This window comes from Marmota monax, unplaced genomic scaffold (genome assembly GCF_021218885.2).
Source record: "Marmota monax isolate L192 unplaced genomic scaffold, Marmota_monax_Labrador192_F-V1.1 WCK01_AAM20220418_F8-fsc00001, whole genome shotgun sequence".
NCBI classification, from domain to species: domain Eukaryota; kingdom Metazoa; phylum Chordata; class Mammalia; order Rodentia; family Sciuridae; genus Marmota; species Marmota monax.
The window spans coordinates 22809485-22823993 of NW_026693777.1; the positions used below are offsets into that span (position 1 = coordinate 22809485).

The 14509-nt window shown below is 41.5% G+C and overlaps 1 protein-coding gene across 2 annotated transcripts in view; it reads right to left on the reverse strand.

Moving 5' to 3' along the window:
* Window positions 1-14509, reverse strand: part of Rhoj (ras homolog family member J) — a 104054-nt gene that overhangs the window by 38719 nt on the left and 50826 nt on the right. For both annotated transcript variants that reach the window (XM_046461253.2, XM_058584606.1), the window contains one exon: window positions 4666-4724. In XM_046461253.2, the coding sequence (XP_046317209.1) occupies window positions 4666-4724 (59 nt within the window). The remainder of the gene's footprint in view (window positions 1-4665; window positions 4725-14509) is intronic.

The window sequence follows — 14509 nt, forward strand, 5'->3', positions numbered from 1 at the left end:
GAGATCCAAATGTTTGTAAACTCTGCGTCTCTCCGTCAACTTCCATCCAGTTTCATTTTTCATAGTTTGTGGAGAAGTAAGATCTGGTCCTCAGGTTACTTTTACCAATAACCTGTCATGTGGGCTAACTGCTCCCTAATCCTCCGAATGCATCCTTCTAGAAACTGCAGTAAATGCCTGTGACAAGGAAGTTTGAGTTGCTTATTGAGGGAAAAACATTTGTTCTGAGGTTTCAGGCAAACTTTCCATAGAGGGTTGAGGCCAGATCCCGTGCTCCAGATGGCTCCATGGGGTCAGCCAATAGCTAAGAGAAAGGCCTGTGTGTGTCCAAGTGGACCTTGGGTTGCCATTAATGAACCCCAGCTGTATTTCCCTCCTGCTGGCCTGTGGGCTTCTTCAGCCCTCAGGGGAAAGAGGAGCTTCAGAAATCAGATTCTGGTTGAGAAGTGCGGCCTCCAGTCCTGAGTGAGTGAGGCTCTGGGCTGATGGCTTCCTGTTCCCACAATTACTGGTGGTAGCACCACATGCACCCGCTACTGTGTGAGGCTGGTGTGTAGAAAACTCCTGGATTTACCCTGCTGGGAAGCTTGGTGCCTGGCTAGACTGACCGTAGGCTGCCCCTGGCTCCTGATACCAGGAGATGCTCATTTACTTCTGGCAGTGCTGCTACCTGCCACTTTTGCAAATGCTGTCTTTGAGATATTTCCATCCTGGAGTTTGGCCCGAGAGGCCACAATCTGAGCAGGGTGTGCTCACATTGGGGGATGAGAGGGATGCAAGGCGTCTTGGTACCTTTGCTGGCTCCAGCTCTAGGTGACCCGCCGTGGGTGGGTCTGAAGCATGACCTAGGAAAGACCCCTCTCCCAGTTTGGCATTCCTCAGGCTGTGAAAGCCCAGGGTTTGCTTCCTCTCTCCCCTTGATCTCTCACGACATGCTATAAACAAACTGGTCTGCCTAGAGCACATCATGGAAGTCAGCTCTGGCACTCTTTCTGTAGCAGAGTGCAAGATCTGAGCTCTAGAAATCCTTTTCAGAGAGATTTTCAGCAACACACTGCAAGAGGCATGTGCCGTGCAGGATGAGTTGGCTTGACCTAAATAGATTTGGCTGGAGGATTGGCCTTATCCCTCCCTAGCATGATCTGAGAGGTAAATCCCCCCACTTCATTGTCTAACCTAATGTTTGGAATCCTACCCAACAGATGAACCAGAGTTCTGAAGACTCTTTATCTTCAAAGGGCTCTGCTCAAAGTCCAAATATTAGCTTGTTTCAGGGGGTTGAGGAGGCAGCTGCCACGTGCTGACAGCGTCTGCGTGTTGACTTCATTATAAAATGTCTTTATCAAGTGCTCTGCTGAACTGTGAAGGGGCAGGAGTGACTGGAGCCAGGGCTTTGCGGCAGCCATGCCTGAGGCAGGCGAGTACCTCAGCAGAGGAGGAACCAGGTTAAACGATTTTGTGCAAGGCTGACTTTGTGGGTAGAAGTAATGAGTTCCGGTCACTTTACCTCTCAGAACGCATTTGCTTCTTAAGGTGGTTTTTGTCAACTCTGGCCCATGGTTAGCTCAAGACAAAAACGAGGGGCACTGCTCTTTGGTTTATTCATGTAAGAAAATCTAATTATTCAAGCAAGATGGAACTCCATAGCCAGATTCAGAGACTTATTTCATTTTTTGTGGTTCAGGGATTATCAATTGGTTTTGAGATCATCTCTTGTTCCTCATTAGTAACTGGCCAAGTGCGTAATCTTGAATTAGTTAGATATTCCCTAGTCATGAGACCTCAGCAACATTCACTAGAATCTAACCAAGGAGGGGTGGATTATCCTACCTAGGACTGGGAATGGAACTTTTGGAACAATGCTTCTAAATTAAATTTGTTAAAAGCCTTCTTGGCTGTATTGTAGGATCACAGGAATCAACTTTGGGAACAGGGCTTCAACTACCAAAGACTTCAAGAGTAAGTGTTTTGCAAAGTTTAATGTGCATATAAAGTGAATTTTCAAATTCAGTGGACTGGGGAGAAGTCCCAGAGTCTGCATTTCTAATATACTGCTGGTGATGCTGATCTGCTGGTCAGTGGATCAAACTTTGGCAATTTTCTAGAACAGTGATTCTCAAAGTATGCTGTACAGACCAGCAGCACCAGTACCAGGAATCCTGCTAGAAATGAGAATTTTTGGGACTTTACCTATAGAATCAGAAATTCTGGGGGTGGGTCCAGTGTCTGGCTTTTTAACAAGCCCTATAGGTGACTTATTTGTGTTTAAGTTTGAGAACCACTGTTCTAGAAAATAACTGATTGGTTATCCTTCAGTATAACATCCCAGGATTTGAATTCTACCAAAAGTTCTACCTTGGGTCTGGCCTCATCCTTTTGCTTAATACTCAAGTTCTTTCAGGCTTTCTTGAAGTTATCTTTTTAAAGGTCCTAATCATAGAATTTTTAGGTCTAGAAGAAAGCTTAAGAGCTATTCTGATTCCTTTTTCCTGTACTTTATACCCACTATAAACCTTGTCCCCTTCTGAGCTTTCAAAATAACTGGTGGAAAGCATTAAAGTCACAGTTAAGTTGAAGAAATATCTAGAACCCATTTGTTATTCTATTATCAGTATTTATCATTTCTGTGTCAAAGGTCTAGGCCAATCTACTTGCTTTGATTTGGAGTTTAATGATATTTTTACAATGTCTGATAGCTTTGACTCTTATACTAATAGTATTTTTTAAAAATTTATAAAGGACAAGAGCAGTGGGAAAAAATAATTAAACTCCACAAGAGCTTTTAAACAGTATTATTGGATTTGAAATTGCATAGAGGCCTAGAGAGGTGGTTCTTGGGGGCAATTAATGTACAGGAGCAAAAAATTGTCATAGGAAAAGGGGAAAATGGGATGGGCACCAGGGGCATAGAGGGCTTTGGAGAAAGCAAGGGAATCAGGTTTCAGCGTCATGAAATAATCCTCGTATTGAACTTTTCAAACTGGATTATATACATAAAATTTGACTATGAGCCTGGCAGAGTGGCACTTGTCTGTAATCCCAGTGGCTTGGGAGACTGAGGCAGGAGGATTACAAGTTCAAAGCCAGCCTCAGCAACTTATTGAGGTCCTAAGCAACTCAGTGAGACCCTGTATCTAAATAAAATACAAAAAAGGGCTGAGGATGTGGCTCAGTGGTTAAGTATCCCTGATGAATGGGACACCTCAACGATTATGTGATTGGATTACAGTTGGCAATTCCACCCCCCAAACAGTGCATCACTGCAGCTGGACTGCTTTATGGTGGAGGAGACAACCTGTACTGAGGTCCTTGAACTTTCGTGAAGAGGAGCCAAACTGATTTTTCCAGTTTAATGAAAACGGGGGGTGGGGGGGAAGGAGGAGTAGGTGGGGGAGGTGGGCATCATTTTGTAGCTACGGGTCCTACTGTTGATGTGAGAGGTCACCTCCACTCCCATCTGCCCATGAGAGAAAATCAGATGCTCCTAGGAGCCTTGAGTCTGGTGCTAGATTTCCCAGGTCCCCATCCTAGCCTGCACAACACCAGCCTTTGACGTCCCACATACATCTTATACCGTGGTGCTTGCAGATGCACACAGAATTCCTCGCAAAGATTTCACTTATTTATTTTCTAGCAGGGAGTTTTCAAGTGGAGCAAAATGCCATAACTTCAGATAATTGTGCAAAAAGGGCGAGGCAAATGCATAAGTAATCATTACCAGGAAACCCACAGTGGGAAATAACATGGTCAAATGTTTACCCCAAAGGACTTAAAATATATGAATTTGGACAGACTGAACAACCCGCTGATTTTGACCTAAATCAATGACCCGCAACATATGATAACAAGCTCTATCCAAGAATTTGGGCCACAGCCACCAACTGCTTATTACCTTCCCCTCCTCCAGCCTATGAACTCAGGGCATCAGAAACTTCATAAGGATGTGTGTGCAGGGCACAAGGACAGACAGTCAAGGGCATCCAATCTTTTTACCCAAGTAGACGGTACCATTTAAGAGCTGAGGACTCTAGTCCATGGTTTTACATTATTGTTTGCCCAGGTTCTCCAACTTGAGGAAACATTGCTGTCAGAGAGGAAGTATTTCAAGAATCTTAGAGAATTTAGAGTCAACTCCCAGTTCTTCACTTTGGAAAATATCCAGAATCCTGGCCTTTCTTCCAACACTTAATCTGTTGTCTTCCTGCCTCCTGATGCCTCCTCCACAGGCTCTTTTTAGACCCTTTCATAGTCCATTAGTCAATTCGAATGAAGGATGGGCAAAGAAAATAACATGAAAAGACAGTAAAACTAAAATTTATGAGATCATCCCCTTAAGCCTGAATCAGGACTAGGTTTGGTGGGAGGAAACTGCAAAACTCTTGAACAAATATGTTATTTTGGTTATTGATGGTCGTCAGTAAATGACTAAATCATTATTTATCAAAACCTTGGCTATAATAATGAATTAGATTTTTGTAATATAAATTTAAAAAAATATTAGAAATGTGATTTTGGTTGTCATTTAGGTAGAAAATAAATTGGCCTCAAATGATCAGAATGGGTGATACCAGTGCGGTTAGTCCCCATATGCCTAGCCAAATGGACCATTCTTTCTCATACACCCCCTTCCCTAGCCCTTAATGGATTCAGATAATAAAAATGTACCTGTCCTGCAGTGTCATAGAGTCCGAGCAGGTGCTGCTTTCCTCCCACGGTCACTGTAACTAGGGGAGAAGAGAAGAGGAGAATCTATAAACACAAGCTTCAATCAGGAGCCTTCCCATTTCTTCATGCCAACATCTCTCTGGGCAGCAAGGATAAGCATATGCTTCACCCATGTTTATTCTAAACCAAGTTGACAGCATGATTTCCAAATGAAAGGCAACCTTGGGCTGCAGTGACAGCAGATGGTCTGAGCCAAGTCCAAATTTCTCCACTGAGATGAATATTATTGGTGCTATGAGGGCCCTCTGTAGGCTGCTCCTTGGTCCTTGTTGGGTTCTAGAATATCATGCTCCTGAGGGAAGAAAAAGGAAGCTGGACGCCTTTCGAGTTAGGTCATTGTCTTCTTTGGTTTGAGTCACCTTTCAGGAGACAGTATTGTGTATACAACTCCTCTGTTAGAAATCTCTCAGCTTTTATCTGCCTTTGAAATGTCAATAAAACCCAGAACACAAAGAATATTAACCCATCTCCGTATTTTATAGTCTACAAAGCAAAGCAAATAATTAAATGAGAAAAGCTTAGCATTTATTTAAAAACAAATTTCTAGTTAAATATAAACTTGATTAAAAACATAGAAAAAATATCCCTGTGCTTTAGTTCAACGGATTCATTATGATCTTTGAATCTTGATTGCAGGAGGAGATGTTGTATGGGTTCGATTTCACATACCTAAAGGAAATCTAGAGAGTGAAAAGTAGCCGGTTTGATTTACCCAGCAGGCTTCCTGCCTCGCTAAGCAATTGTGTCCAAGAGTGAGAAATAATATAGGATACCAAGCACTCTGTGCATGTCTGGAGATGAAATAAGGTCTCAACTTGAAACTAAACCAAGATTGAGCAGATTTAATGCAGAAGTTAGACAATTCTCTTGGTGAATAGAAAGAGCAAATTTAAATTTCTAGAAAAATCAATTTTTTTGAAATAGGAAATAAAATATCAAGGAAAGTGTGTTCTTTTCTCTAGTTGATTAAAAAAGTGTGTAAGTGCAATGATAATATGATTTGCGATTCCTCCATCACTAGCTGTGCAGGAAATGAAAGATAAACTGAATAGCAGTCTTTTATAACCATATCTCTAATCTGTGCCAGCCAGGTTCTCTAGTCTGCTGTTCAGGGTTGCTGATTTGGTACTGAGTCTTACTTTTATTTTTAGGTCCATGGGCTTAATGTATGCAAAATACTTCTATTTCTTTTCTTTCTTCTTTATTTTGCAGTGCTGGGGATTGAACCTAAAGTCTTACACATACTAGGCAGGTGTTCTACCACTGAGCCACATCCCTAGTCCTGTAAAACATTTCTTAATGCCATTCTTTGAGAAGCACTTGTTTAAAGGTACTGTCTGCCCAGACACAGGAAACTATCTAATTTACTCAGATTAACCTGTGTTCAGCTTGATAAAATGACTCTGGCCACCCAAGTGAATTTTTAAATGGTAAACCCAGCTCCACTGAATCTTGGTTACCATGCTGACAGAGGAAAGGCATTTAAACATTTTTACTTCTGATCGTAGGTTAAACTGGTAATGGAAATGAAGGTGAAACCACATGGCCTAAAGTTCTTTGTCCTGTTTTATTTTCCTGTTTGTATATACTTGCAGAAGAGAGCTGGGTCAGATGTTCCTTAAATCTGCCCAAATGATTTTCTTTAATGACCGGTTGGCTGCCTAGTCATGGATTAGGAATGAAGGGAAGAAATCCAGCTATTACAACATGGAATTTCATGCCTCTAGGGAACTGGGTACAAGCAGGTCAGGGCAGCTGTTCCTGAGACCCTTAGACTGTTGGAAATAGAAGACCAGATACAGTTCCTTCTTTTTCAGAATATGAAGACAGGTGTTTTACTGGGAAGGCCTGGGCACAATGCAGTGAAGCATACACTATGCCAAGGGCAGTGTGGAGGGGCGTGAGAGCCTGCAGCAGGAAAACTAGTCTGTGTGCGTGTGTGTACACATGCAGAATCCGAGAAGGCTTTCTGGAGGAGATGACTGATCTGAGTCCTAAAGGATCACCTGGAATTACAAGGGTGCTTTGGGGGGAGCTGAAGAGCTGGGTATACAGGGTCAGGTTGTCCTAGATCACTAACCCAGGTTTGTTCAGATGTGAAAGACCCAAATTGCTCCTTTTTTTTTCTCAAAATTGTAAAGGAGAAGGATTTAAAACAATTCTTTTGGGTTAATGCAAAATGATGGTAGCGGGGAGAATACCATTTTTGGTTAGGAAGCCACGTTGGAGTTTCAGCTATGATGTGTAGTGACTGTGCATTCTGTGTGGGGTCAGCCCTGCTGAAAGAATCCAAAGGAAGGGTGTGGAACTTGTGCCCTGTCTCTAGAAGGCACGTTACACTTTCTTCTCTGCCTCTGCATTCTTCCATTCTGTTGAAAGGAAAATAAGTGGATCATAGTTTATGCCAGAGGACATCAAGGGACCACCAGAGATGGATTTAAGCGTCCCTGTGGGTTGTGTGCATCAGTCGTGTCTTTGTGAGTCCTTATCTGGGACTAGCAGTGGATGCCATACTGTTTACCAACCTGTGTCCCATGAGGCTCTCTGGTTTGGAAAGGCACTGGCCACAACTGCATAGAGGGAAGCTGCATCCATAAAATGCTAATGGGAAATGGAGTAAGGTTCAAAGAGGAGCATCTTTCAAGTCAGACATTTCTGCATTTGAATCCTGTTTACTAGTCACCATGCAAGTGACCTTGGGAAAGTCACCTAACATCTATGAGCCCTCACTTCCTTATCTGCTAAAAGAACTCGAGAGGAGGAAATTAAATGAAAGAATGCCTGTTTATTATGGGTGCTGAACAATTTTTCAACAAATGTTTATCGAACTCATTTTAAAGGACAAGGGCACTGTCCCTTGCTTTCCACTGAATGCCTGGTTCATATTAACTGACACATAATGGGATCTGAATATTTGTGAATGACTAGTCACTTTCTACCCTATGTGATCTGTCTTATATCCTTGCTAGATAGAAAGACCCTTGAGGGCAGAATTTCTGTATCCAATATGCTCCATACTGCACAGCACGGTTCCTTCTGAATAGGGTCGATGCTGAATACAAAGTACAGAGATGGAGCACCAGGGGCAACTCGGGCAGACAGAGCCTTTCAGAAGGTGCAGAATGCAGCTTGATACTCCTGGCAAGAATCTAACTGCTGGGAGACGCCTATAGCCAGCAAATCTGCCTGGCAGACAGTGGTCAGGCTAGAATCCCAGACCACCTTCTATTCTGGGAGCTATCAGAGTTGTTTTCTGAGCTCAGAGAGGTTTTAAAGAGAGGAGGTCAAATGACCTGCTAATAGCGCAGATGGTTCTCTCAGTAAAGTGTGAAGAGTTGTCAGTGACCTGTTAAGTATGTAAAACGAAGGCCTTCTTTCTCAAATCCCATTAAACTCTTTGCTTCCTTGTGTTTTTTCTTTGAGTGAATTGGAGTGGTTAATTTTGAGGCGCTATGAGGGACTAATGAAGCCGAAGTCAAGGGTTTGCTCTCTGGTGGATCAATTAGTTTTGCCCAGAGGAAAAATATCCCAAGCAGGAACTAAGCCTCCTTCCCTGAGCATTTCAGTGAGCTCACAAAACCGGGTGTCATTCGCAGATTGGTTGAGGAGGTGTTGTTTATGCCCTGTAGGCAGCTCAGACCATTGGTCCAGTCTGTCAGTTGCCCAGAGAACCAGTTCAAAGCCCCTTCCTCATTTGGTGGTGGCCTGTCTCAGCTGCCAAGAGCAGGATTTTGAAATCAATGAAGGGAATAACATGCTGAATCCCAGGAAAGCCCTAATGGTGGACATGTGGGTCAGTGAGGAGGAAGCCCTCAAATACTCTTCAGTTCTTGCACACAGTCAATTGTCTGTATCACTGTGTCCAGTGTCCCCTAGGAGGGGTATGTGGTGCCATAAAGAAGCTATTTTGGAGGAAGAAATGCTAGCTTTCTAATGTAGCAAGAAACAGAATTTTTAAAAAGTTAAAAACATGACTGTCATACAAATATAAAAGAAGCACATGCCAAAGATTCATGAACTCATGAATGAGTGAACCAGTAAGATGGCAAATCTTGTCCAAAGAGCGTTTGAGGAACTAAGTATTTATAGGGACATAAAAAGCAATTGTAGAATAAAATAGCTGGGTTCAATAGAAAACTGATTATTGTCCTATAAAAAAGATAACCTCTGATAACCTTTTGACTGAATAGGAATTATTTGCTTCTCTTCCCCAAAATATTTACAAGTTAGCATGTAACCTCACAGATGAAATTTTAGTCATTTAGTAGAATGAAACAAAGTTAGTTACCTTCCCCTAGATAATTAATTAATCCTGGAGGCAGATGTGTTAAACAATACCCAGCAGGGCATCTAAAGGCCATCCTAAATGCTCATGGCCTTATATCCAACTTGCAGATAATTTTTCCTAATGTCTGAATTCAAGTCTGTGCTTTGCTACCTGTGTGGTGAGATGTTGGGCAAGCAGTCAGTGGGCCTGTGTCTCACTTGAAAATGAACCAGTCATCTTTACTCTAAAGGGGCATAAAGATTGTTCAAAAGGCAGGGACAATCATCACAACAGGTTATCTCTGTCTAAGGGGCTTTAAGAACTGGGGGGTTTAAATGAGAAGTCATTTTTTCCCCCTGCCTTTTGCTGTCTGGAGAACTTCAGCAGCATCCACTGACCCTTTTCCATCTGAACTCACCCTCATTCCAGCTTTCTGTCCTTCCTTGTGTTCTGGAAGATCCTTCCTGGGACAGCAACCCACCCTGCTCCGGCGTCCACCCCCATAGGCTGCTTGGGCATGCTGGCTACCTGTTTGAAGCCTCACAAATGTGTGTGTGCATTTTATCAAGGATCCACACAGAAGTACCAGGGAAGTCCCCACAAATCACAGGAAATTAGAAAGCAGTTCATAGGAAACCAGAAACACTGCATCTTCCTAAATATGAATGAGAGCAAATTCCTCTTTGAGGGGGGAACACCTGTGTTCCTCTTAAACCTGTTCAAGCAACTTCTCGCTCATCTAAACCAGCCTGCCTCAGCCAGCTCCTTTCTGGCAAAGGATTTCTCTTCTGTGTGTGGTGGGAAAAAAGGGTGACTGGGGAAGTTTTTTATTTAATGTGCTGGCCTGAGGTCTGGATTCCGAATGATGAGGGGAAAACCAAACAGGCTTCTTGAGAATCCACTAGGGTTCTGAGCTGAAGGCTTCCTCTCCTTAGAACTGTTTATTCATCCCACGATGGCACAAGTCCTTTGAACAGGCAACATAACTGCCATGTACCTTCTAGCCTTGGTCCTGTTTGTTTTACCTGTCAGGCACCTCTGTTGTGACCAGTAGGATTTGACTTGATGTCGTGCCATTTTCTAACCTCCCTGAGTTTTAAGGTGGATGAGTAGAATGGCACCCTGGATTCATTGTGAACAAACTCTGGGACCTTGGGCAAGTGATAGCTTTCCCTAAACCACTGTTTTCTTATTGGCAAATTGAGGTTTATTTGAGGAACAAAGAAGATGGTGAATGTGAAAATTTTGTACACCAAAGTGGTGTCACTGAGCAGATGGCTTCTGAATTAACAGTAATTTTTTGATGGACCTTTATTTTATTTATTTATTATGTGGTGCCAAGAATCAAAGCTAGTGCTTCACACATGCTAGGCAAGTGCTCTACCACTGAGCCACAACCCCAGCCCCTGAATTAACAGTATTTATGGGAATAGAGTTTCCTAGAAAGATGCTACCCTGGTTTGGGTGTGGGACGAATTCAGGAAAGGTCTTCCCTTGTTAGTACTTGTTTGATGATGGAGGGAGAGTGGGGAGAATTTTCTCAGTTCTGGACTCTTGAAACTGACTGGGGATGAGGCCAAGCCAAAGAGCGAGCCACAATTCCAGGACAACCACATTCTGGAATTTCAGTCTTGCTTGGCTCCACTTTTCCTTCCTCAACATCATTTTTGTCCATATCCTGCCAATTCTACCTGCTAAGTGTCTTCAGAATCTCCCTCCTCTTTGCCCTCCTAGAGCGGTCCCCGTATAACTCCCAACCTCATCAGTTGGAAAAGGCTCCTAGTCTGCTTCCTTCTCAGTGTCCCCAGAGGCAATGCAAGATAAAAATCCAAATATCTTCTAAGAGCATACAAAGTCCTTGGAATCTGGACCCTGATTTGCCTTTCTCGCTCTCTTTTATATATGTATTTTTATCCTTCCCAGAATCCAAACTTTCTGCAACCTATTATATTCATGATGTCTTTGCTTAAACTGTTCCCTCTGGAATTCTGGTAAAGGAGTTCTGGAAAACTTTCTCCACACTTGGAAAACTTACTTCCATAATCCCTCCTTGATGCCCACCCAACTGTCTCATGCTTACTTTCCCACAAAGAGGCTGCATATTATTTTTTCTTGTGTCTAGTAGTGACTGGGCATGCAGCTCCTTAAACATTGGTTGAGTGACTGACATGTGCATTAAACTCCTACCAAAGGGAGTATTTTCTTTGAAGCATCTTTATCTCAGGCAAGTCTTTGGCATTTCCCAAAAGGTCACCATTAGCTTTTACAGACATTAAATGGCAGGATGGGGTCCCCAGTCAGACCCCCTACACTAGAGCTGGTGTACCTGTTGTGAGGGGCACCAGGAAAACATGGCTCTGTTGGGTGGCATCCATGCTCATGGCTGCACTCTATTTTTCTAGCCAACTTCAACTCTGGGCCAGCGAGGCAGGATCTCTACCTCTTGTCCTGAGGTTCCCATAGCAACCAGGCCAGTCTGACATTAGCATTGGAGTACAGAGAAATTGTTTTTTAAGTAAGACTCTGGGAAAAAGTCATTGGGTTTTAATTGAAATATGCTTACAGGGGCCATGGCCCACAAACCAGTGTGCTTTTTGTAAGATCCTCTGCATAAATATTTTAAAGACTCATACCAGCTCCTGTAGTCATACTTATACATTGCTGTAAAATCAAAATAAGTAAGTTGTCATTGAGGTAGAGCAGAGTAAGTACCTGATTTAAAGGCTAAAACTTTGCATGGTAACTTTGATTCGGTATTGTAAATGTTTCATAGCAGTCACTAGAGGAAGCTAGTTAAAAAACAGCTTCTTGGTTTTAAACCTCCCCTAAGATTCTGTGGAAATAGGTCTGGTTAGGGCCCAGAAGTCTGCATTTTTATTAAGATCTCGAGACAAGTGATTCAGACCTAAGTCTTAGTTCCCGCGTCTTTAAGATGAGAATCATAATAACTCTGATGAGATAACTTATGGGGAGAAACTGAAAATGTATCAGGTGCCACTCAGACACTTCTTCTCTTGATCATAATCAACACACGAAGCAAGAGCAAGGCAGCCTGCAGGGAACAGTGCTTGTTGTCCTTGTCCAGAAATGGTCACTAAGGAATTCAAACACCTAGGTGATGATCCGGTAGGCCAGTAAATTCCTGTTAAGAGTTTTCAAAGAATTATTAGGCTCATAAAAATTCTATCAGGTACCCGCTGTAACTACTGAGAAAATATGGTGGAAAGTATCCTTTTCACAATAACAGCAAAAACTATAAAGTGTCCCGGAATGTTCCAGACCTTTATGGAAAAGGAGCACAACACTTTGCTGAGATACATAAAAGAAATGTTAAAATAGCTCCTGTTCTAGGGTGAGAGCTCTATATTGGAAAAAAAAAACATAAAGGAAAAGGATTGATATATTTGACTTAAAAAAAAGGAAGGTATATGTTCTGAAAAAATAGTCACAATATATGGATGGTCAGAGAAAGTTATTATCTTTGATACTTAAGCACATTTTGTAATCAATAATGATTACTTCAAAAGAAAATAAGGGAGCTGGGATTGTGGTTCAGCAGTAGAGCGCTTGCCTGGCATGTGTAAGGCACTGGTCTCAATCCTCAGCACCACAGAAAAATAAAAATAAGACAAAAGTATTGTGTACATTTACAACTAAATAAAAAATTAAAAAAGAAAATAAGGAAACATCACAGACATTTCACACGCACACACACACACACACACACACAAACATGACATGCCAATAAATATGGAGTAAAAAATATTTTAAATTAAGCTGGGCATGGTGGTGCACACACCAATCCTAGCAGCTCTGGAGGCTGAGACAGGAGGATTGCAAGTTCAAGGTCAGCCTCAGCAACTTAGTGAGACCCTGTCTCAAAATAAAAAACATAAGGGCTGGAGATGTGGCTCAGTGGTAAAGCACCCCTGAGTTAAAGCTACAGTACAAAAAAAAATTTTAAATTAAACAAAGACATCATCTTTGGTCTATCACATTGGCAATGATAAAGGAATGGTACCTAGTACCAGTGAGTGGATGAAGATGTGGGCACTCATATATGGCTGGAGGAAATATAAATTTGCTCAAGTTTTCTGGAAAACCATTTAGTAATAGAAATTAAGAGCCTGGACGTGACATTTCCCCTCCCCCATTGACTCAGCAATCTTTTTTGTATTCTAAGTAATAATCATACAAGCGTGCAAGGATATATACATATAAGAATATTCACCATCAACACGTTTATAATAGCTGATAGTTGGAGGCAACCTACCATTCAATAAGCAGGAAAGGTCCTGCCAGTTACAGAGCACGCTTACCATGGGACCTTTTAAAGAATGAGGAACATGGTAAAATATTGAGGATATCATGTCTAGATATTAGGAAAATATTCTGCATTGTGTATGTAAAATATGTATGGAAAACTGTGTTCCCATACTTTGATACCATAAATATTTAAAACAATAAAAAATATTGCTCAAAAATTGTGTTATTATGTTGCTATTATTGTTAGCTATAGATTGGATTAAATGTCATCTGAATGAATTCTCTTGTTTCTCTGGGGTTCGCTCTCTGAAGCTTTTGTGTTAGGCTTATCCAGATTTATCTTAGGTTGTAGGACCACGCTAGTGGTTTTACGAGGAGAGAGTGTGATGAATAGGTGTGCAACAGCGAGGGTTCATAAACTGTGTTGCAGAGAAACTCATCTTTTTCAGAGAATTATGATGAACCACTAATGTTCTACCTATACTGGCTTTTCAAAGGTACCAAGAAAATATTGTGCATTTGAGAACGCTGGAGCCTACCACAATGTATTAGTTGCAAAGAGAAAGAAGGATATGGCCTGTAAAGACAACAGCAGTAAATTGGTCCCAGATACAGTCCTTTATTGACAATGTCTGGGCATAGGGAGATAAACTAGCCAAGTGATATTTAGAGTGTGTGTTTCTGCTCGCAATAACTTCTTTTCCAAAGTGTTGCAAGATAATTTGGAGAACATTAAGTGATTTTTCTGTTTTTGTGCATGGCTGTTAACCTAAGATTGTATGTACTCTCCTGGCTTTTTGTCATTCAGAGTCCTAGGAATTTTATGTAATTGTGTTTTTTCCCCTTTATTTAATTTATCTTCATTGTAATATCCCCAACCAGAAGAGAAATTCTTTTCAGGTAATAAATAGGAGTTCTTTGCAGGTAAAAATGAGATAGCCTTATTTTTCATTTCTTAATGTCTGTCAAGAAATAGTCCATCAAGAAATATTTGACTACTATTTGATAACTAATTGTGATCCAAAGAGGATGTGTGGGTATGCATATATATGTATATATGTATTATGTATTTATTATATACAATTTGAGGTAAAACAGTCCTTGGATCTTTTCTGCAATAAATATATGTGAGACTATCTTTTTCTTGTAACTTAATTATTAAGTGTGTGCTGATAGTTTGTAACTCCTACTGCTTTTACCTCCTTGTTCACATATTTTTCCCCAATTGTTTTTCTTCAAACCACCTAAAAA